The 24,528-nt window shown below is 38.2% G+C and overlaps 2 protein-coding genes across 2 annotated transcripts; both read left to right on the forward strand.

Moving 5' to 3' along the window:
- Positions 1-1,335: 1,335 nt before the first annotated feature.
- Positions 1,336-6,401, forward strand: LOC133517390 (uncharacterized). The gene is made up of 5 exons (XM_061850692.1): positions 1,336-1,556; positions 3,236-3,427; positions 4,195-4,296; positions 4,834-4,969; positions 5,922-6,401. The coding sequence occupies exons 1-5, from the start codon at positions 1,423-1,425 to the stop codon at positions 6,270-6,272; spliced, it is 915 nt and encodes a 304-aa protein (XP_061706676.1). The 5' UTR covers positions 1,336-1,422; the 3' UTR covers positions 6,273-6,401.
- Positions 6,402-7,031: 630 nt separating this feature from the next.
- On the forward strand, positions 7,032-11,483 carry LOC133517391 (sodium channel protein Nach-like). Its single transcript, XM_061850693.1, has 4 exons — positions 7,032-7,281; positions 8,658-8,772; positions 9,621-9,727; positions 10,339-11,483. Exons 1-4 carry the CDS (start codon positions 7,173-7,175, stop codon positions 10,569-10,571), a joined length of 564 nt encoding a protein of 187 aa, XP_061706677.1. The 5' UTR covers positions 7,032-7,172; the 3' UTR covers positions 10,572-11,483.
- The last annotated feature ends 13,045 nt before the right edge of the window (positions 11,484-24,528 follow it).

Consider the following 24,528-nt stretch of genomic DNA (forward strand, 5'->3'; position numbering starts at 1 on the left):
GCTGAGCCAGCATTGTTACTTATGTATCTGCTTTGGCATACATCACAAATACATGGACTTAAGCGACTTATTGAACCGCGACATAGGTAGGTATGGTTTTTGTTTCTAAATTAAAGGTCATAACATAATGTATTTTTCACTTTTCACCCCTTACCTGAACAGTCCCTATATTTTAAAACATTGGTACGTTTCTGAAGCTAAGGCTTCAGAGTGTGTGTTGAAATTAGAGTATTTGGAAACGAAAATAAAGACCTTTTTCTAGTCTTTTTCGAGCGTAACTTAAAAGACGTGAGCCCTTATGCAGCAGGTAGATGAGTAGTTCGATGCGTAGTTCAAAAACTACATATTAACTTACAGGTATATATATTTCAAACTACTTCATTGTAATAATAATCTTTGCAATAACCCAGTCTTATTGTCCACCCAAACTTCAATGCATAGACCGTTATACTGTTCACTTTTTCTAGAACAGTCCCAATGCCTGCTGCCACCAGTTCATGGGTGTCTATTGTTGCACCTGTGAATGGGTTCCAGCAGGCGTTCTACGTGACCTTACAGCTCTCCAAGGGGCCTCTACGTGTTGGATCTATATCCCCACGCAAGCCTATCAAAAGACCGGGATTTATAGGTGAAATCCAAGGATATACAACAATAATTATGTAATAATACATATATGAAGACTGGGATCATTTTGAGAATGCTATCTTAATTTAAGTTTTATGTGACAATTGTTTAATTAAAAAAAAAGTCTATCAATTTTATGTTTTTGATTATAATGATACGCAAAATGTTGCTGCAAAAATGTAATACTTCCCTAGATAATCCAGTAACTTAGTTGCCTTTTTTAATGACGTTCGTTTGCGTCAAATCCGGTAGTTCTGATTTTTTATAAATAATCCAAGTTTGAGACCTCGAGCGCCCAACGCAACTTTGTCAAAAAAAGGAAAAAAACCGCGAAAATTTCGTGTTTTCTTTAAGATTTGGGCGATTATAACCCTGAAGGACTAAATAGTTTTGATAGTATTTCCTCAGGACGTTTTTAAAGTAGTTAAGACTAAATTTGCTACAATTGAAAGGCTATCTCGGAAACTATTAGGTCTACAGAGACAATTCTAGTGTCGTATTGTAGCAAATTCAGTCTTCTTTAAAAACGCCCCGAGAAGATAATATCAAAAACTAGTAATTTAGGATTATAATCGCCCAAATCTAAAAAATCATAAACAAAGTCGGCGAAAAATCAGAACTACCGGATTTGACGCAAATGCTAATGTATAAAGTTACTGCATTAAGAAAACACTCGCTCACCTCGCTTTAAGATGTAAGCAAAGCACCTAAATAGTGAGCTTCCCTTCCAGGTTATACTGGGCAATAGCCTTAGCTGTTCTCCTCTGCTGCGCCATCAGCAACTTACTCTCAACCATCATGCGGTTCTTTGACGCCCCAACACACCTCGAAACTCGCGACACCATCATGACAAGGATAATATTCCCTTCCGTGATGGTGTGTCCAGAACTTTACTACCAGGATTACAAGATTGAGAATCTGCTCCAAAACAAGTAATTATTACCTATCTAGAGTATATCATATCTGAACCCACTCTACTTATTCTATAGACGTGCCGCTGGACAGTTTCCAAAATGTCGAAATTTTCACGTGAAATAATTTGAATAACCTCTCGATTGGATCGAAAATTTTCTATTTCTTATTATTATTAAATGGCAACTTCCTTTATTCCTTGTGAAGCTATCCAGTAGAGCTAAGATGGTCGGCTGTTTATTTTTATTTTTTTTATACCACGACGGTGGCAAACAAGCATACGGCCGGCATGATGGTAAGCAGTCACCGTAGCCTTAATGGACGCCTGCAACTCCATAGGTGTTACATGCGCGTTGCCGACCCTTTAAAAATCTGTACACTCCTTTTTGAAGAACCTCATACTGTAGACCCTCGGGAAAACCTCGGCAGGTAGCTCATTCCACAGCCGAAGCGTCCGCGGGAGGAAGTTCCTCCTAAACCGCACATTGCACAGTGCGCGACCATTTAGGTTCTAGGGTGTGAGGATGAACACCCTGCCGACGGCGGGCGGTGCGGTGATAGTAAGTAGCCGTGGGCATCATATCAAACAATTCTTCAGAGCATAGGCAGCACAGGCCATTGTACAAGCGGTATAACACACATAAGGAGGCAATCTCCTTAGACTTAAAGGTTCAATACCGCTTGTGAATTTAGGATCGTCGACGATTCGTACAGCACGCCTTCGAAGGGCCCAAGCTGGCATCCAGGTGCTCCTGCCCAAAGGTGGCAGCAATACTCCCTATGGTGTTTGACTTGCGATTTATAAAGCAGCAGTCTTTGCCTTGAAGTAAAGTATTGCTTTGCTTTACTATTTGCTTTACTACCTTTATCATTTGTCACCATGCTTGTCACGTTCTAACAAGTGTGTAAGCGCAAAATTGACTTTCCGCAACTTGCACGTCCGGTACCTACTCTGCACAGACTTCGCAATGACAAAGTATCTACTGCGCCTCTTCGATGCAATTACGCATCTCGGAATTCGCGACAAGGATAATATTCCCTTCTTGTGCTGGTGTGTTCTGCAGAACAAGTAATTATTACCTTGTCAATGATAAAATCTTTTTACTGGTAATAGATACTAGTTTTAGTATCTTCTACGTGAAGGTAAGTGAGTTTTGGGATTATTAACTTTTATAATATTTTACTTTTTTACAGGATTTTATTTAACTTGCACTGTTAATATTTATGTAAGTTTGTTGGTTTGTTAGTTAGCGTGTCAGTGTGGGTCAAATTTTGGAAACTAAATTCGACCCACTTCCCAATTTTAGATTGAGTTGAAAACTTGCTAAGCTAAGCCCGAGTAAGCTAAGTCGGATGACAATGCAATATTACTCGTATGATGAAGACAGGAGGATGATGAGCAGGATCTGATGATGAAGACAGGAGATAGCCATATGAACGATGTGATGAAATAACGCAACCTAATTTGTTTGGGGTTTTTAGAATTGTTTCAATGAGTATTACTTGCCAATGGTAAAAAATTAGTCAGCGATATAAACTTGTACCAAAAATTATATTTATTGCCAAAAACCTATTTTACTTACTTAAAGTAAGATTACGTGAAACAGCTTCATACAGCCAAACCTTCAATCAATTCGTAGCTGAACGGCCATCGAAAACGATTGTCTCTGGGATCAATCAACCTATAATTCCTTTTCAGAAAATACCCCCCTGGCATGTCAGCACACACCATCAGGCCCATCATCAAACAGCTCGCCGCGTTCTTCTCCCCAGACGTCCCGTATTACGTAGACGATATCACACAAATCATAGAGTTCCTAGAATACAACGACCTGGATGTGGAAGAGGCTGGGCTATTGTTGGCGAGTTCTTGTGAGGAGACTCTTTTAAGGTAATCTAGCATTTGATGTTTTTGAAGGAGCGTCTGTAACCGTCGCTCACTTCCTCCTGCGAGTTTATGGAATAAATTCCCTACCGAGTTTTTCTAGCGTGTACATACAGGTTTTCACAAGGTCAGCAAAGCATATACTGTGTCCCTCCTGGAGTGCACACATCATAAGGCCCACCATCAAACAGCTGGCCGCGTTTTTCTCCCCAGATGCCCCATTTTACGTGGACGATCTCGCACAGGTGCTCGAGTTCTTAGAGTTCAACAATTTGGACATGGAAGAGGCTAGGCTGCTGCTGACGAGTTATTGTGAGGAGACTCTTTTGAGGTTATGTTGCTTTTAAAGTTCTGTTGACCTAATATGGTAGTATTTTATCGCTAGTCGCCGTGGCGCACTCTGTCATCCTGGAACCTAAAGGTTTAGCTTTGGTTTATTTATTAATAGCAATTTTCTGAACTTGGTCGTTTCCACAATTATTTTTTAACAGTTTGCTCGAACTAAAGACGATAATTTGGGATAATATCACAGATATAATAGATACGCATTAATGTAGGTTATTGGAGATTAAGATATTACACGTCTATTTAAGTTAAATCATTTTGCAATCATTCTGTTTTGAAATATAGGAATTTTGGTTGATGGCTAAAACCAAATTAGGGTGCAATGTAACCAGAACAATTTCTGAGTTTTTCCAGAGTGCTTTTGTCACCCTTGGAGTTCAGTGAGTGTTGTAAACAATTGTGTATTTATTAATTATGTATATTTTTAGGTGTCGTTACCTCAAGGAAGACTACGACTGTTCGAACATCTTTCACATGGAGATCACAATGTATGGAATTTGCTGCACTTTTAATGGCAGATCTTTGAAAAGGTAAACGAATTATTTTATAATATTAATTTCATTATCCTTAAAAGTTGAACGTTGACAATACCTATAGATTACACGTCCTGTGATCCTTACATTCATTCATTCCATTGCATGATATGAGTTGGTCATCAGCTATTTTTCACCTTGCAGAACAAGACGCGAATTTCAGCGTGATGTCGTTCAAAGCTAGTTACAAGCTTTTATTTAACTTAGAATAAATGTATGTCCGGGTAAAATCCTACAAGCTAAATTAGACCTACTTTACATTATTCAGTTGAGCTGAAACGTCACATACGTATGTTAGTTGAGCGACAATGCGGTATTATGGTACCATCGAGCTGAGCTGATGATGAACACAGTAGGTGACACTGTGACAAAACAACGCAACCTAATTGTATTTGGGATTGTTATAGTTCACTCGAGGAGTATTAGTTGCCTATTAAAAGAAAAGTACAGGGAACGATGAAAGCTTGTAGGTATCAAAAATTTTATTTTTTTTGCCAAAAAAACGTATTATCCGTGTGTTTGATTGTGTTCAAGGGACATAAAACTAGGCGGCGACAAGACAACGAAGCTTCGTGTATGGTACTCCAGCGAGGTTGGTCCATACGCCTCACTAATTATCGCTGTCAATCAGAGCCAACACTTGGACAACGTGGACCTCTCCTACAAGTGGGTGAGTAGACAGACCCACCAATACTAACCAGCCAGCAGATATAAGAAATATTGATGCCCTTACAGGGTGTCATGTACCTATCATCTTCAAAATTCAAAAAAAATTCTGCAAGTAGGCCTTAAAGGCTCTTTTACAAGTATTGACTTGTGATGTTACTATATGAGGTTAATATGTGACGATCCACGGTAAAAGGTACCTTATGGCGGTTGGCGCTTACGTTGCATAGCATGGCATTAGTATTGGAGCGTCGTAAATAACAGCGTAAGCGCCAACCGCCATAAGGTACCTTTTACCGTGGATCGTCACATATGAACATTTATAGTGACATGAAAAATACGTAACAACATTTATAAATACAACAGCCACTACCTGAGTGAACATTAAATTATAATAATCTTAAATAAATAATTACTACAATACAATAGAGATATAGTCTCTATGGTTAAAAATACATAAAATCTGGAGATGTAAAAGGTCCCCAATGTCAGAGTACTAATAAGATTTGGAGGTGTAAAGTCTCTCCAAGTGTCAAAATGAAGTTTTATACTATAATAAATTAATCGCGTCTGGACTGTTAAGCTAGCAGTCTCATAAACTAATTGTAACACCTAACGTGCATATAATGAGCATGACTGAAATACAATAAAGAATAAAGAATAGCTCCGTAGTTCAGATGTTAGAAGCTCCGTGTATGGTCCTCCAGCGAGGTCGGCCCGTACCTCGGTCGGACCACCTCCTGTCTCCATCATCAGATCAGCTTGATGATATGTACCATAATAGTGCACTGTCACTCACAGAAGATCGGTAGAGCAGAAGGAGCGAAGTTCTTCCTTTCTGGCTGTATCTGAGCGAAGTACTTATACAAATACGAGAGCTCTTGTCCTTCGACGGTCTTTCCAATCAAAAAAGATATATGCCGGTCTTTCCAACCCTTAATTTAATAACCTTCCAGCTAGCCATCCAGAAAAACCGTCGTTACATCGACGGCACATCCAACGGCACGGCCCTCTCCCCAGGAACAGAAGTGTGGTCCTCCTTCCACGCCAAATACCTTAAAGTCACCGAAGACTCCAGGTTCATGGGAGACGAGCTCAGAGGATGCAGGAGTGTGAGCAAGCAGCTGCAGTTCTTCCAGGGTTATAATAAGTATCTTTTGTTTATCATAAATCTAACTTACTTGTACTTTACGGGTTCTATATCCAAGTCAAGATCTTTTTTTTCTATCTTCGCCTCAGACATAAATGAATGTCGCTTTGCCCTAACTATTATGCGTCACTTTTTCGAAGCGCTTTCGCCATTTTGAAGTTCAACCAGTAATCCCCTAATTTCATTTAATAACTTTATTTTTGCTTGCCTACATTACTTTTGTATTTCTTTTCGAAATTCATTAAAATTTAGTTTTTCTTTTACATTTTACTTTTTAATTATTGATATGTGGACCGACCTTTTCTGTCCTGAACTATTAAATTAAATGTTTGTTTTTCTACTTTTTTTTAGGCAGTTTCTTATTTATTTGACATATTATATTATATTCATTAATATTTTTCTACTTGTCAACTGTAATGGTTGAATTAAGATTTAGTATACCAAACTTTAATTGCATACTTTTTATCTAACTCAACTATAATATTTATTTCGATACGCTGGAGTCGACTATAAAAAAATATGACCAATCACGTGCTGCTGAGCTCCCTCAGAATAGACTAAATGGGTATGGGGCAGGACTAAATACTCGCGCGTTTATGTCTGTTGTACTACATTTTTTTCTACTGAGATACTTACCTATTTTCGTTGATTATATATGTTTTATAGTAAAAATCGTATTATTTTAATTTGTTAATTTAATTTAATTTGTTTATTTATCAGACATTTATATTTAGATACACCAAATCGCTTACAAACTAGATGACTCGTAGAAAAAGTATTGTATACAGTAGTGATATAATCCAACTTTTCAATCTCGTACCTTACTTAGGCAACCCAACAAGCTTTGCAAACACGGAACTCAACCGAAAAGCTCTCTATTATATCACAATCACAATTGTACAAAATACAATTTGATTATTTTACTTTTATATTGTTAAGAGTTTAAATTGTCTAACGATCATGGTGTAGTTTTGCTAAGACTTGTATCTATTGAGGGCAAACTATTATCGTTTGTTCCAATATTTTACGCAGAACAAATTGCCTGGTGGAATGCAGGATGGGTAACTTGGTGAGAAGATGCGGTTGCCTGCTTCCCTTCTACTATAGACCGGCAGGCATTCCTCTATGCGATGCGCTTAGCCTGCCGTGCGCTAAAAGATTCTCAGGTAACATTATATTTATTAGCCTGTATTACCAACTGATTGTTATTTGGATCTTTTCAAATAGAGAGTGTGTACTCAATGCGGGGACCATGGGTCCACCTTAACATACAACAACGCCGGGTCTTCAACTCGAGCATCAATAGCGAGGGCCCTGTGTCTACAACTGACACTAAAAACCTGTAAAAAAAAAAAAAAAAAAAAAAAAATAGAGAGTGTGTACTATTTAATTCAGCATGCTCAGCTCCATCCTTGACTTCATCACTAGTTTTATTAATCAATAAAAATACCTTCAGATCCACATCTTAGGTTTCGTGAAAATAATCATAAAACTCATACACGAGTATGTCATCGTCAAAATGAAAAACAAATAAGTGATTGCTTCCTGGACACTTATCATCAGATGAATCACCTATTCATATCAGATAGTGTGGTTAAATGATTACTTTTTCCAGACAATAACTATAAAATTAAAAACCCGCTACTATATGCCACAAAAATCAATTTATGCCGAAAATGCCTTACATCATTAGGCTTCCGTACTAAAAGGGTAAAACGGGACTCTATTACTAAGACTCCGCTGTCCGTCCGTCCGTCTGTCACCAGGCTGTATCTTATGAACCGTGATAGCTAGACAGTTGAAATTTTCACAGATGATGTATTTCTGTTGCCGCTACAACAACAAATACTAAAAAGTACGGAACCCTCGGTGGGCGAGTCCGACTCGCGCTTGTCCGGTTTTTTTCGAAAACAACTCAATATCAAGCATAGCAAGGGAACTCGCTTTCACGAAAAAACGGTTCATCCGTTGGAGAGCTACGATGCCACAGACAGTCAGACTGACAGACATAGACAGACAGACGGACATGGGGGTCAAACATATAACTCTTTTTGTGCCGGGGGTTAAAATAAAAAAAATGTTACTTTATCAGTGTAGAAGTAAGTAATAAACACCTCCGATTTACAGCCTGTCTCTTCTCGTATTATATATACCCACACCCACTCGTGGTTTGGAAGGGTGGGAAGAAATTTAAGCTTCCTTCTATACAATAAAATACAAGGATACATAGCATACAAGAAAAATTTTCAAAATTTGTCAGTGCAATTTGAACCTATAATGTAGGAAATAGAGATGATTTTGTTTCGAAGAAAGAGCTTTGCTTAGACTGGGGCTAGCTTCATGTGTGTGAAATATTATAGTATTTATATTTATTTATAATATGACGACCAGTCTGACTTATATAGTTGGTAGACCCCGCTAAGGGCATTTACCTATTTGTCTGATGAGCACAAATATTTGATCCTGAGTCATGGGTGGGATGCTGTGCTGTGGCCATTGATGAGTCAATTTGTGTAAGATGTTTATTTAATATAATTTACAGCTGAGTTCGACAGGAACAAATGCGACTGCCCACTGTCCTGTCATTACCAAAATGTGCTGATCGAAACGAACACATACCAGACCTCTTCAACGGTGGAGCCTATCGACAGTTTTTAGTAAGTACTTACTTGTTTGGCGCATGGCACACTGCATTGTGCAAACACTCGTGTGGTCTTTTTAAGAAACTCACTTCATTCGTTTCCTAAGAGGGAAGAATAGCTTTGCGATCTCTAGCGAAAAAACGGTATTTTTTCTATGAAATTCCATTTAGGGAGAAAACGTGGTATACTTCCCTCTTAAACCCACACTCGTGTATTTTAATGCCTTTTATTATGTATCAGTCAGATAAACTACTAATAGCTACTTGAATAATAAATTATTTTTGTCTTTATCTTTTTAGGAAAGACACTTTTTATATTTCATCACTTTGTAATTGTATCCGACATCCGATATCAAGTCGGACACTCTATATTATATCTTGATTATAATAATTTATCGTTGAACACAGCCATGGCCTCAACCTGAGCGGCGTCATCGTGGTGCGCGCGTTTCTCTTGATTATAATAATTTATCGTTGAACACAGCCATGACCTCGACTTTAGCGACGTCACCGTGGTGCGCATGTTTCTCTTGATTATAATAATTTATCGTTGAACACAGCCATGGCCTCAACCTGAGCGGCGTCACCGTGGTGCGCATGTTTCTCTTGATTATAATAATTTATCGTTCAACACAGCCATGGCCTCAACCTGAGCGGCGTCACCGTGGTGCGCGCGTTTCTCTTGATTATAATAATTTATCGTTGAACACAGCCATGGCCTCAACTTGAGCGGCGTCACCGTGGTGCGCATGTTTCTCTTGATTATAATAATTTATCGTTGAACACAGCCATGACCTCGACTTTAGCGACGTCACCGTGGTGCGCATGTTTCTCTTGATTATAATAATTTATCGTTGAACCCAGCCATGGCCTCAACCTGAGCGGCGTCACCGTGGTGCGCGTGTTTCTCAAAAGCCATGAGACCAAAACGTTCTACCGGAAACCCATCTACAACTTTGTCGACCTATTCTGTAAGTATCTTCAATGACTAGACTAGAGAATAGCGAACCCCCAAACAAAGTATCTGAGTTCCTTCATGAAAAATGTTAGGGCCTAGGAACTCGAAAATGAGAGTAGGTCTAGGTACAGGCCTAAACCTGCTGTCATTGGTTTCAAACCCCTCCCAAACCAAAATCTTGATTGAGTATCTTGGTGTATAAAGCATTTCTTGTTGTTATTCTGTTTCGCCTGAAAAAGACAATAATAGAACAGTTTTTTTTTAAAGAAATATACTACTTTTTACTAGCATCATCAGATTCTGACCACTGACTAACGATAATAGGACTAACTGTAGAGCCCTTTGTAATGAAAAATAAAATAAAATTAGGTACCAAATCGGTCCAGTCTTTGAAAATAATGACCTGAATCGAAAGCGAAAACAATTCAGGCTTTTAAACAGGTGCTACACTTCAGGCTGGCTCTTTGTCTGCCATGGCTTAAATATAAAAATGAAAACTTGACATAATGTTACGCGCCAATGAGTAGGTAACATTCCTTATAATGTTCTACGTGGTTACAAATCAACCATAATTATACTTCCTTGCGAGAACCCTCTCCGAAATAACTTTTCCACCCGTTCCAGCTCAACTAGGAGGCGTCTTCAACGTATTCTTCGGCTGTAGTATCCTCAGCATACTGGAACTTCTGCAGCTGGCCTGGTACGCCAACAAGTCGAGAACAGCACAGAACGGGAGTAGAAAGAAGAAGTTCTTCAGCGTGTGCTGTCGGAGGAGGGTCAGGGGGGTGGGGAAGAAAAAGATTAAGAGAGTTAATACGTTTTTTAAGAAATGTAATAAAGTGGTTTATACTCATTAAAATAGAATAGAATTGTTGTGTTGGTTAAAAGTTGAATATCATCCATTGATTTAATGCTTAGTAAATGGAGTTTAGCACACAAACCATTGCTTTCAGTCAAATTTCTTTTATTACATCGATACACAGTATTAATTAAACAATATCAGTTCGACACCTTCCAAATCTTGACAGTTCTCTCTATTAATTAAAATAGAGACCATGTGCGTTGGAGGGTCTGCCATCTTGTGGGCTACATTGGAAGCATATACTTCACATTTACAAGTCTCCTGTGCTGCCCCCTACAGTTTATACACGCTCCCTATTGCCATTAACACAACAACCAAAAAGTATAAAGCCAGGTGCATACTGCATGTTCTAAGGCCACTTCCAGAAAGATGCTCGCAATTTAGAAACTTCGATTTTTGCGTGCCCTGAATATTGTACAATTTGTCTGGTCTGATGTTGATATTTTGTACGGTCTCCCGTCTATTTTTTTCACGATTTTGATATTGGTCTCATAGTAAAAGATGCTCAGTATCAGTGCAATGGACGAAGAGCTGGAACACGTATAAATTTCCATCGCCGATATACTCCCAACAAAAGAACTACCCGGGCTTGATGAGACACGAAAAATATGGGTTACACTGAATAGAATAAGGACCGATGTCAGCTGCTGCAACCATAATCTCCATAAATGGGGCTATAAGCCCTCACCAAACTGCGACTGTGGCGCGCCAGACCAGACAACCACGCACATCGTGGAGGAATGCCCCATGAAATGTTTTTCTAGAGGCATGAAAGAACTGCACGCGATAACTGCGTATGCCAGGGAATGGCTATCAAACTTAGACCTTAAACTTTGACTATAATGTTACTTTTGTAAACTTGATTTGTATTTTATTTTTCCAATAAAGCCATACGATAATAATAATAGTATGACCTATATAATTCACCCCGTAAGTTATTGCAAGGGAATTAAAAATGATGATGATGATGTCCTCCCAGACGTATCCGTCGACGGCGACATCCTGACAAATAAAAGGGTCTTAACTATTACGTGCATGGGCGCGGACGTGGCTTGCGAATCCAAATTTTGTTTTAAAAGTCCGGCAACACGAATCACAGTAGAGCTGCCCAGATGCGTTGTATGTGTAATGGTAGGAGGGCTTGGGCTGAGTTTTTCGCCTGTATATAACAATATACCATCGGCACTCATATCTCTAATGTAAGTTGGAATTTGCATCCAGTAATATAAAGCGTATATTTACTCCACATTTTGTGTACTAGAATAGATAGAAGTGTCTCGCTCAACACCAGCGCAGCGCACACATCGTGAAACCTGGGAAACGTGCGGGCCTAGAACCGATAGACGCGGCAAGTAAATTAATATACTCTTTTAAGTTCAGTGTGGATCAAACTAAGTCTACTGTTTGAAGATATTTAGAGCTACCGGTTAAATTCCCAACCGGTAGAATAGACTTTGTGAACTAGAATATCTATTCCACCTAGAATACTTCTATCTAGAAGTATCTCACTCAAAACTTTAGCGCAGTGAACACAGCGTGAAACCTGGGAACCGTGACGCGAGCCTAGAACCGATAGACGTGGCAAATAAAAAATACTCTTCCATGTTCAATGTGTGGATCAAACGAAGGCTATTACTTAAAAATATTTAGAGCTACTGGTTAAATTACCACCCGCTAGAATAGACTTTGTGGAAATTGTGGACTAGAATATCTATTCCACCTAGATTACTTCTATCGCTTAACACTAGCGCAGCGCACACAGCGTAAAACCTGGGAACCGTGCCGCAAACTTAGAACCGATAGACGCGGCAAAAACTAATACTTTTTCACGTTTAGTGTGCGTGTATATCAAACGAAGGTATAATAAAAAAAGAAGAAAAAAAAAGGAAAGAAGGAAGAAGGGAGGAAGCAAGGAAGGAAGGAGGAAGGGAAGGAAGGTAGGAAGGCCTAGAACCGATAAACGCGGCAAATAAATAATATTAGTTCATGTTCAGTGTGGATCAAAATTCCTGCCTCGCACAGCTAAACTGTGGAATGACAGATACGATCTTTAAACCTTCAATAAAATACTCCCATGCTAAAGGCTGGCGCGCACTAACAACCCCTCTGGTCTTGCGGGTGTCTATGGGCGACGGTAATTGGTTACCAGCAGGCGATCGGTCTGCTCGTTAGCCTCCAAATATATTTACAACTACCGGGTAAATTCCCACCCGAACGAATGAACTAGAATGAAATAAAATGTCCGTTTCTATTCTACTTGAGGTTATTATAATTAAATTAGCAATGTACATAGGTGAAGCACAAAATAGGTCCGCGGTCCGCTATTTGATGACCCCTGGATAAAGCCTAGTCCAGACTAGAATAGATAGAAGTATCTCGCTCAACACTAGCGCAGTGCAAACAGTGAAACCTAGGAACCGAGCCACGGGTCTAAAACTGATACATACATATAATCATGCCTATTTCCCGGAGGGGTAGGAAGAGACCACGGATTTCCACTTGTTACGATCCTTTATATCTCTTTCGCTTCCTTCACTTTCATGACATTCCTCATACACGCTCGTCGGTTTAAGGTACTCTTGACCTGGCCTTTCTTCAGGATTTCCCCGATTTGATCAGAGAAAGTCCGCCGAGGTCTACCCCTTCCAGCTCCGTCTTCTACTTCTCCCTTATACACTAAAACTGATAGAGACGGCAAATAGTATGTTCTCCTACACAGCTGCCTTGAGTTGATAGCGTGAACTCGATCGCATTCCCTCTCTATCGTACCACTCCATCAGTACGAGCGAGATGGACTGGGATCGAGTTCACGCACTCGCTACCGTAAACGTCAAGTGTCAAGCCGTACTTATACTAGTGTTGGTAAGGAGTTAACACTCGACTCGTTTTATTGTCGACAACTTGCTAGCCCCGAACCTATTGTAGAGACTTGAGCTCCTTATTATTAGACTCTCAATTTAAAACGCATTGTCATATACAATTCATGTTTAGATACACAAATCATGCAATAACGCCTAGTTTATTTTTATTTTATTTATTTTTTATTCCGAAAAGGTAAGCATTTGACCACAATCTCACCTGATGGAAAGTGCCGATGCAGTCTAGGATGGAACTTGCTTACCTAAAAGATGTCTATTCACTCTCGATTTAAAAAGTTCCAAGTTATAGTGGACTGGGAATAGATTTGCAGGAAGTGAATTCCACTCCTTAGCCGTTCGCATGATAAAGCTGGTTGTTGACGGAGTCTTTCAGTGGCTCGAGTCTTTTAGAGTTGCGCTTAGAAAAGACTCAATAAAGTACTCGGGATTAAAGATCCAAGTTGATTTAGCGCAGTCTCGTATAAACGAAGAGGGTTCTTCAAATTTAGACTCAAAATACTCGAGTTCCTAGCAACACCAGTACCCCCAGTGTAAATTTTATCGACATCATAACGTGACGAACGCGTTTGCGTTAAGTCTCATTTTGTATAGGATTTTGAGTTTCCAAAACGTCCCGCTTGGCGCGCTCTTTCTAAATCCAATACAAAATGAGACTAAACGCAAACGCGTACGTCACGTTTCGAAATCGAATTTATTTACACTAGGGGTACAGATACAGTGTGTGGCCACTTTCTAAGAGTGTCTATTGTGAATCTTCGTACATCTATGAATACACTTACGAAAGGCGCCACAAATTGAAACTATCTGCGGGAGCAGTGAACTGCTCCACTAGATCTTGCATCGTATTGCATTTAGCCGATTCGCTCATACAACTGGTATGTTCTGCCTTTTCGCAGATTTCACAGTAACTCTGTTGACCGAATTTAACTTGCCAACTAACTTATTGCAAATGACTATTTTGGTAACCGACATTCAGTTTTTTTTTATTATCCTAGCATTTTACTAGTTAGAACTATTGTTATCAGGCTTTCCATCAGATAAGGGTCATTATGATTCATGTGTTTAAGGAACCGCTCCATCATAGAAGAGTCACCTAAGCAGGCATGTCTATTGGAAGGCCACATCTTAGGCATAGATTATTATTATGAAATTTATGAAATACATTTTAAATATATTTCATCCGTGAAATCATTCATCAATTGGCTAAATATTAATTAATGTGATAACTTCTAGTCAGGGATCGGAACCGGTTTTTTGCAAAAACATCGAAATAACCATATATTTCGGTTTATTTTATACTCTAAATGTAGGACTCAGTTGTGTTTTCAGATAACGACTTCGTATTATTAGATTGCCTAATTAGAAATGAAGTAATTAACAAAGAACGAAAAAATACCGTTTTCGTTCCCATACAAAAAATACCGGTTTCCGATCCCTGCTTCTAGTCATTCACCAGAGTCAAGATACTAGCGACGATAGAGCGGTTTATAAAATGTGCATAAGCACATTTAAAAATCGATTTTGCCGCCCGGATTCTTACATTCCCTTTGGAAGACCAAAATGAAATGAAAACCTTTATTTCAGCCAACTAGGGATCTATAAATAGCTTTAAACTAGCATACGTATTATATAAAATATATTTTAGAATTAAACACTAGAAATCACATTATGGTTGCGATGTATTACGCAATATTGCCGCTCAGGGCGGAGCTGAGTACAACTCTTATTGCGGTATAATTAAGATCGTGTCTGATATTTTAGGGAAATTTTAGGACTTCCTCAACTTTCCTTGACTTTTCATAACCATCATTAGCTTTCCTGCCTGACTTTTCAGAAAGTGGACACCTTGCAGTTAATAATGTATGCTCCATCTAGCCGTTAGAAAAGATCTGTGGTAAGCAAACATCGCTCTATCCATTACCACTTTATTTGAACGCGAGTGTAATGAGTCTCCACGCATTCAATGCAATGCAACAAATAAAACCATAGTTAAACTGGGAATTAAATATAAAGTGTTTAAGGTTTGTATTTAAGGTTTTATCTTTCATTCTGGAAATAACGAACATTGTTGTAGAGGTAAAACTTGGCATAATCATAGGGAAATATTCCATGTTACGAGCCTGATTCAACTTTGTTTTTTCTCAATCGATGTCTCATCAGAAGATCAGCGCTGGAAGTCGCCAGCAACATGCCGAGGTGAGACCTTTTCGTGATACTTTATTCTCACTATGTTATCTTTTATGTATGTCCATTGCCTGTGTGCTTACAAAAAAAAAAAACAAGTATATTCTATCCTATTCTAAAATACCTAAATTACGGGAATGGTAAGGTAGAGTACTAGTGCTCGACGCTGCACTAGTACTCGACATGGGCACTTTATGTTAAAGTAACAAGGATTTACAGAAAAATCTTCGTTGTTCAAATTTAGCCTATATTTCCATGAAATAAAGTGCCCATGTCGGTGATTAATGCAGCGTCGAACACTAGTACTTCTACCTTACCTAAATTACACTCAAGATAATTTTTGTAACCTGTACGTAAGGACTCATTTATTAGAAGGTGCCAGGGCTATAACCGCGAAAACCGAAGTTCGTCAATTGCGGGCATTTTTCTCTGTCACTCTAATTACACTAACTGCGTCGTTACAGTAACTGCGTCGAAATGTCGGGAGCTCGAAAACAATAAAAAAGGTAATCACGGTCCATATCCCGTTTGATTTAAGTCTAGTGAAACTTACTGTGAATCATTCGAAACTGTTAATCGGACTCGAGTTCGCGCGGCGTCTAAATTAGCCTTTAGTATACCAATTCTATTAAACTTACCGTATTCTATCCATTCCAGGCACAAAAATAGTACAAACTTTTATAGTTTTTGTCCCAAATCCCCGCTCGCGGCAGCACAGTTTAAAAGTTTGCCTGCATGTGCTAACTCACTGCACCGCATGCAGGCAAACTTTATAGTGGGAAATAAGATATAAGAATTTACTGAGGAGGCATTGGAAGGGTTAAGTATAAAATTTACACATGAGGTGTAATTGGGATAACTTCAAAAACGGCGTAATTTTAAAAGTAAGAAATAAATCGATATTTGAGTTTTCATATCGCCACAACACGTACCGAAATACACTACAAATAGGGTAAAGGCACCAGTAGTCAGCCTTATAACGCATTTTTAAAGTTTGTACTCTCGACGTTTCTACAGGATTAGTCGGATAAATAAACGCATAACATGGTTAGATCAATTGTTTATTATAGTTTTAAAACAAAGTATGTCAAAAAATAACAATCCTCTTTATAATATCTATAATTAAGATTAAACAAAAAATGGCACTTTTCTCCAGTAGTCAGCCTCTAAAATCCAGTAAGCAGCCTTTGTGTACCCAGTACTCAGCCTTTATAAACTATTAATAACAATGAAATAAAAAAACACTATTATTTGTATTAAAGTTAACGATATTATAATATTTATCATTCCTAGGTAGGAAGCTAGAGTATAGGTAGGTACCTATACTCTTATAAGTACAATTCTCATGCCACGAAATTTGTAGGCCATAGGTGCTTAAAATTATTCTTGCAAACTAATAAACACTGTATTTATAATAAATATAATAAATAATAAATAAATATTATAGGACATTATTACACAAATTGACTAAGTCCCACAGTAAGCTCAATAAGGCTTGTGTTGAGGGTACTTAGACAACGATATATATAATATATAAATATTTATAAATACTTAAATACATAGAAAACACCCATGACTCAGGAACAAATATCCATGCTCATCACACGAATAAATGCCCTTACCAGGATTTGAACCCGGGACCATCGGCTTCATAGGCAGAGTCACTATCCACGAGGCCAGACCGGTCGTCAAAATTTATCTTCTTATTTTTTATTAATGAATCTGTTATGAATGTATTTAATAGAATTCATTATTTTTTAAATCGGTTTAAATGCTGGTGAAACCCGTGCAGGGGCGCGTTAGATATTGGAATATTTCTCAACAAAAGTATGTATACACTTTTGAACCTTATTTAAATGAGTTAAAGTTCATAATATTTGGCAGCGACGTACCAAGGAAGATTAATGGCTGCGTACTGGATCCGTGAAACCCAGTGGTCAGCCGCATTAAAACGTTATTTCAAATGCGGCTGACTACTGGGTTTTACTTTAAATTGACTGAGACATGCCTAACTAAATTTGAAAATATAAATGTAACAGTCCTAACGGTCGTATTGGATAGAAAATAAAAAAATAACTAATAACCCAAAGGTCAGCCGCGGGAGGCTGGGCACTGGATTTTTTTGTAAAAAAGTGGTATCCAGTGGTCAACCTCCTCAATTTATAAGTTAAATATTGATATTTCTATTTAAATATAACGCAATTTAATAGATAAACTAATCAATAAACCCATCATTAACAAAAAACAGTAACTTTTTATTTTAAAACATATTTTTTCTCACGTGTTAAAAGAACACCACGTGCAGTAAAAAATATGGCGGACATGACATTCTAGCTCTCGTCAACAAACATCACCTTTATGAACGAGTATATTTCTTCTCCCCGATACCTCACCGCACCTGCCCCGTTACGTATTAACGAATAAGAAATCAGAGTTCCTATTTGACTACTCGCGATTTGTTTAATCGAATATACCAGATATTTATGACCAATAAACGACTTAAAAGGCTGACTACTGGTCCCTGGCTGGCCACTGGTGCTGTTACCTATTACAATTAAGTAGGTTAATTTAAGTATTTTTAAGCGTTATTAACAGGGACCCTACTTTTCATGCCGTTGACAAAAATGACGTAATTTAACATACAGGCAGTTTTTTTACAACACTACAAATTTAGATAACTTACTTATTGACGGGTATCAAAATAAATACTTGTTACGTGAATAAAAGCTTGTTACGCTGTTAAAAAATATTAATATGTATTAATAAATTAATAATCTATAATTTCTTTGAGTAATAAGCCTGTAAATAATAAATTAATAATCTATTATTTCTTTGAGTAATAATCCCGGAGTAATAAGCCTGTAAATAATAAATTAATAATCTATTATTTCTTTGAGTAATAATCCCTGAGTAATAAGCCTGTAAATAATAAATTAATAATCTATTATTTCTTTGAGTGACAATAAGATGAAAGTCAGTTAGACATTTCTGTACTGATTGTCAAGTATATGTATCAGTTAGTTAAAGAGGTTGACAAATGATTAATTATTACGAAAATACTAATTGGAATCATACTCTATGTAGAGTGACGTCATTTTTCTGTCAACGGCATGAAATGTACGGGCCCTGTATTATTTATTCATAACGACTCCCCTATGCATTTATGCGAAATACAAAGTGTATAGTAAAGGGCTCACGGCACGACGCGTCGTGAATTCCCGTCCAGATCCTTATTTATGTCTGAACTGCACTTTTCTTAAACTTCTCGGCTCGGCTGCAGTCCACATATTACGCGGCTTTAACTTCATATAAGTCTGATTTACTTTGTAAAACTGTTTGTGTATAAAAATGTTGAAGTTTAGAGACCAAAGACGTTAGATACAATATTTTAGTCATATACTTAATCGAAAAAATTTGATGTATTTAAACCTTTAAAGGGCATATTTAGATATTATACGGCAAAAATGACATGAATGAATGAATGAATTTTTCTTATGCAAAATGAACAGGACTTTAGAAAGGGGATTAAAAGGTTAAAAGTTGTATGGGGATTATATCATAAAGGGCGCCGTTCCCGAACTACGATTTTTCAATGATATAGGAGAAACGATCAGACGAATCGCCTGATGGTAAGCTATTACCGTCGCCCATGGACACCCGCTACACCACAGGGGTTGTGTTGCCGGCCTTTAAGGTGCCGTAGGTCCAGAGTTTTTCAAAAATCGTACCGCTTTTATAAATAACAATACGGTTGCCAAAAATTTAATTAGCAATCTCGAGGATTTTCTCTAAGGACTTCAGCAATTCGAATGCTGATTTTTTGACTTTCGCTTCCTAGAAAAAACGAACATATGCTTAAAACGCACTTTAAAAAATTGTTACAATTTATGCATAAAAGCTACAAATACAAAAATGTATTCTTACGCAATTTTATTTATGAGGGAACTAAGCGATTACTCATTCCTTTATTTATTTACTTATAACAAATTAATCCATAAACATGATATTCTCGTTTACGCCTCCTGCGTAGTAAGAGTGTGAGTTGAACAGCTGTATACCGTTTACTACACCTATGGTTTACTACACCTATAGCCAAATACAACCTAAAATCAATCCCCATCAAAACTAACCCGATTAAACCAATTTGCCAGGAACCAATTAAATTCCACACCAAAAACTATTTCCATTGATCAAAGAAATGCAAGTTTTGTAATTAGTTGAATCCTGCTGAAGCGGGAGGCGGTTCAAGACACAGGCGGAGCGACGAGCTACGAGCGTCAGCGTCGAGCGGCGGACATACACGGTTATGACCCTAATGCGTACTGCACTCTGCTCCGATGGAAGCGAAATGGCGCTATGCATGTATGTATCTATATACAATGCAATGCAATGCTCGCAAACCTGGCCCGTAGCCAACGTGCATATATGAACGATTGTAACGTTAGCTACGCGGTCTGAGCAGAGGGCAGATCCGCATCCAATGCGAAGAACGCCTAAGCAAGCCCCTGCTTCACCACTCTGGTCTGAGAGTTGTAAATAACACTGTTATTGGCGTTGGCGGCGGCTATGGCGGCCTACATAGGTAAGATAGCCGCTACCATGAGACGGGTAGTTCACCAACGACGTTTTGTAAATAAAAATAATCCGATCGAAACTATTTCCATTGATCAAATATATGCAAGTTCTGTAATTTGTTGAATACTGCTGAAGTGGAAGACGGTGCAAGTCCACAACACTGCTTAGCGTTATCGTCAAGGGAATTTTAAGCGTTTTTTTCAACTTATGTCCTAACGATATACGCTTGTCACTCATGCCTCGTGCTGTGCCAAACTATTTGAAAGTCATTTACCGCGACGCGAAGTTTGCGACAAATTGAATTTGTAATGCGTTTCAGCATCCAATAAAACTCGGCTGATAACGGGTTTCTTGACGTCAGACACTTCTGCTCCTTAAGAAGATAATACATGTACGAACAAGTACAAGTGAAATGCACGAAAAGTAAATGATGATCATTTTGACATCAGTATACGTTCGAATTAACCTGTATTCCTTTGAAATAAGGTTTAGATAGAATTCGTTGACTATATTGAGCTTTTGGATTTTAGTTCAAACTATGATGTGCGATGCGATATGCTGTCATTACCTGGCAAGTGACAGTGACGTTTGATCGCTAGCCTGTAGCTTTAGTTCCCCCCGCTCGTGCGCGGTAGTTCTGCTGCCGCGCGGTAGTCGTTGGATCTGTTTCTTCTCGCACCTGTCGCGGTAAGTTACGCTAGTATTGCTGAGCGTTTATTCTGCACGCTTGTCGCTCATGCTTTATGCCGCGCCAAACTATTTCAGAGTCATCTACCGCGACGCGAAGTTGGCGACAGATTGAATTTGTAATGTGTTTCAGCGTCCGATAAAACTCGGCTGATAACGAGTTTATAGAGTTTAGCGACAGCTGATTGTCGACCTTATTTATTTGACATAAGGTTTAAATCTCTGTTGATAACGAGTTTGTATAGCTTAGTAGTTGTGATAAAATTACATGTCAAATTCAAACTCAAATAATTTATTTTTATATACTTCCGTAAATACTCGTTTTATATGTAAGCACGTTTTCCCTGGAATTAAATTATTTAAATCGAATGGCATAATATATACATTGAAGGTAATCAGAGTGTGGCCTTGAGGTTGCTAAGTGAGGCAACCAATGCCGGTGTCACTGTGTTCAGGCCCTCATCAGACCCAGGGTATGAGTGGAGTGGGCAGCGTTGGAAGATATATTCGGTGGTCTGCTCTTCCTCTCCACATTCGCAGTGGGGAAGCCGTCGGTCCCCATTTGTGTGTGGCTTAATTGCAGCGGCCATATCCGGTTCTCAGCCTGTTCAGACGGCACCAGATTTTCCGAGGAAGGTCAAACGCTTTTGGTTTTTTTTTTCGGGTCAGATATAAGGCTGTTCCGTGTTCCCGAAGCAAACCTTTCCGCTTTCCACCTATCCGAAATATTTAAGCTGCTCAGGCTGCAGCCTGCAGTACAGGGTGGATTCCAGGATTTTAGTCGCCGAGGGGGTGGACGGCAGAATTCCTCGTGGACAGGTATTACGGATTTATTCGTGATCTTCTCAGCCCTCCTCTTCAACGCGAGGTGAGGAGGGCAAGGTGACTCTATGCCGGCAGTTAGTGGGCGGGTGTGTTTCCCTAGTTAAAACTAGTTTTCCATATTGCTTTGGTAAAATCGCATTTTACTAGTGTACACCAGTTTTTTGAAATACCTTGGTCTTATTTAATTTTAACTAGAATTTTCCAATCAAAACTACTTTCCTTGTGTGCCTTGTTGGAAACTAGTTTTCACTAATTATTCTAAATTAATTTCAGTTGGCCTAGGACTTTATAGTTAAAAAAAAAATACTGTAACTCGAATAGGATATTCTTATTACCATTCTTTGTCTTCCATTAAAAATTCTTAAACAAAATGCTAACTAAACACAATACCTTACATTTCACACTCGAACTCCAGGAATCTCCTTTGCCGGCCGCCAAAATTATACACTCGCAATAAATAAGCTCCAAGGCGGAGAAACGACCTTTTTCCCCATTGTTCTGCCGTTGTGCTCTGAATGGAAAATGTTCGCATGATACATGGCGGCCATTTTTGTATTGTTTACGTTAAGACGAAAAAATAAGATTACGGTGACGTTTACGTGATATATATACGTGCGTAAAAAGTAGACAGAAAAAAATTGTTCGTTTACATCTAACGTGTGATCCCCTTATTTTATAAAACTTAGCAACCTTTTATGAATCTCTATTAAATTCTGTCTCTTTCTGACACACGGAGACACCAAAATGACGGAACGGGATAATCAACAGTGCATTAGATTTTGACCGACGTTTATGAAAAACGAAAAAAGTTTTTAATGAAATGTGACGGACGTCCATTGAACTCGATTTTATACACAAAAGTAAAATTTTAATATGTTTGCGTTTCTTTCCCTATGGAGCTGACTACGCACCCAGATGTCCTGACCTTACGATCTCGTGACTCCTAAGAACAAAACGTATTCCTTATAGTGGGTATTACATTTATTTTCTTTACCCCATTTGTATAAAAAAACACTGTGTACAACTATTTACTAACTTTGTTGGCTGGCTCAGTGACCCAAAATGAGAGTTGGTATCCGACACAAGACAGCACCACTATTTTCGGTCCTGTGCGACTTCTTGTGTGTTATCTTCTGTGTACAAAGAAAACGTTAATATAAGCTTTTCCTTCATGGCTGTTTTGCGGCCACACATTATTTTTTCAATCGACCCTTTCAATCATTTGATCTGAAAATTATACGATAATCTGTGGCAACCTTTTCTTCAATCCAATTCCAATATAACTGTTTCAAAAGACCATTATAAGTGAGAGCTCCTATTTTTAAATAATCTTTCGGTTCTTAAGCCCAAGTTATATTAGACTCCTTCTAGAAGGAAAACTATGTTGTGAAATGTTAGCACATATCGTGAATAAAACAATACGGGTTGACATCGGAAACGTGATCAGAAATGGCAAGTTTTGGCGAAAAATATAAAAAGACTGAATAAAGTTGCTGTCAAAATGGTTCCGACGTTACGACGTTACGTATTATATACTCGTACAATAAATATGCTCTAAAACTTGACTGCCTATGAAAGCCACTATCTAGGTGGTATATTAGCCATTTTATTGGCCGAGCGAAGCGAAGGTCTCCGTTCCAGTTTGAGTAAAAAAAAATTATTTTGTAATCTGGATATTCTCCTCTAGAGGTCGCATTTCTCAATCGGTTCTCGTGAAATTTTGTGAGCAGTTTCCAGTTTTTCACATTTTTTGTCGATTCTGTTTTTGGAAATTATAAAAAATAGAGGAGCTATTAGGGTGCGCAAGGTCTACCGCTCACTAGTTTAAAGCTACTGTATTTTTTTTTTCGTTTGGTCCTCTTCAGAATCACAAACTTTTTCGATCCTAATAGCAGATTTTTTTTTTCCATTCCATATACTTTTTTTGGTAATATCGGAATGAAAGGAACAATAAATGTAAGTATGAAAATTTGGGATTAGTTTTTTTTTCTATTAAGATCGAAAGAGCTCATGGTTGCAAGAAGAAATAAAATAACATAAACCATTGAAATTTGAAAAAAAGTGTTGCGTATGTCTAAATAACACTTTAAGGGCAAACTGCGATTTTATGTGGCAAAAATACCAGGCCACCCTGTAACAATGATTTTAAACTTCATTTCAAAATGACAAGGATTAATTTTCCTTAATTCCTGACACTCGTCTGCCCGTTAAGTAATAAAGTGGCCTATATTAATGTTTGTAAACATAGATGTAAGAAAATAACAGGCACTGTGACAAAAAGGATAATCTCATTTGCTGTGGCGCAGGTGGAAACCAGCCCGCGTAGCCAACGTGCCAATCGTTAACGCTACGTAGCGAACGGAACAACTATCATTTTCGCACTAATATGAAAGAGTGAACCACTCTTTCTTTTCTCGTGTAGATAAAGTTCTAACTTTATCTACACATTTTAGGAAATTTCCCAGGGTTCAGTTACTATTTTTGTTTTCATATTCTTTTTCTTTGTACCTTAAAGATCTACAGTTTATATTTACAATTCTTATACAGCACAAGTCACAAGTCTACTCACAAATGAAACCTTATTTTGTGTACATTCCAGGGAGTTCTGCTTATAAGTACTCATGTTTTTTGTATATTATTTATTGTAAGCGCTGTAGAACTTTTCAATATAATTAATTAATAAATAAGAGTATGCTACGCCACGGAGCGTTATCGATTGGCATGTTGGCTACGCGGCCATGGCTCAGCAAACTTTTGGAGAAAAAAAGCAACCGCCGTAGACATCACCGGTCTCAGGAAACT

Source organism: Cydia pomonella, chromosome 4 (assembly GCF_033807575.1).
Source record: "Cydia pomonella isolate Wapato2018A chromosome 4, ilCydPomo1, whole genome shotgun sequence".
Lineage (NCBI taxonomy): Eukaryota > Metazoa > Arthropoda > Insecta > Lepidoptera > Tortricidae > Cydia > Cydia pomonella.

What these genes read in the sequence shown, in the direction of transcription:
- LOC133517390 (XM_061850692.1), top strand. Translation starts at nt 1,423, where the DNA reads ATGCGGTTCTTTGACGCCCCAACACACCTCGAAACTCGCGACACCATC. An exon ending in GAGAATCTGCTCCAAAACAA is followed by an intron (nt 1,557 to 3,235) that starts GTAATTATTACC and finishes ATTCCTTTTCAG; the next exon opens with AAAATACCCCCCTGGCATGT. An exon ending in TGGACCTCTCCTACAAGTGG is followed by an intron (nt 4,970 to 5,921) that starts GTGAGTAGACAG and finishes ATAACCTTCCAG; the next exon opens with CTAGCCATCCAGAAAAACCG.
- LOC133517391 (XM_061850693.1), top strand. Translation starts at nt 7,173, where the DNA reads ATGGGTAACTTGGTGAGAAGATGCGGTTGCCTGCTTCCCTTCTACTAT. An exon ending in GTGCGCTAAAAGATTCTCAG is followed by an intron (nt 7,282 to 8,657) that starts GTAACATTATAT and finishes TATAATTTACAG; the next exon opens with CTGAGTTCGACAGGAACAAA. An exon ending in GAGCCTATCGACAGTTTTTA is followed by an intron (nt 8,773 to 9,620) that starts GTAAGTACTTAC and finishes CGTTGAACCCAG; the next exon opens with CCATGGCCTCAACCTGAGCG.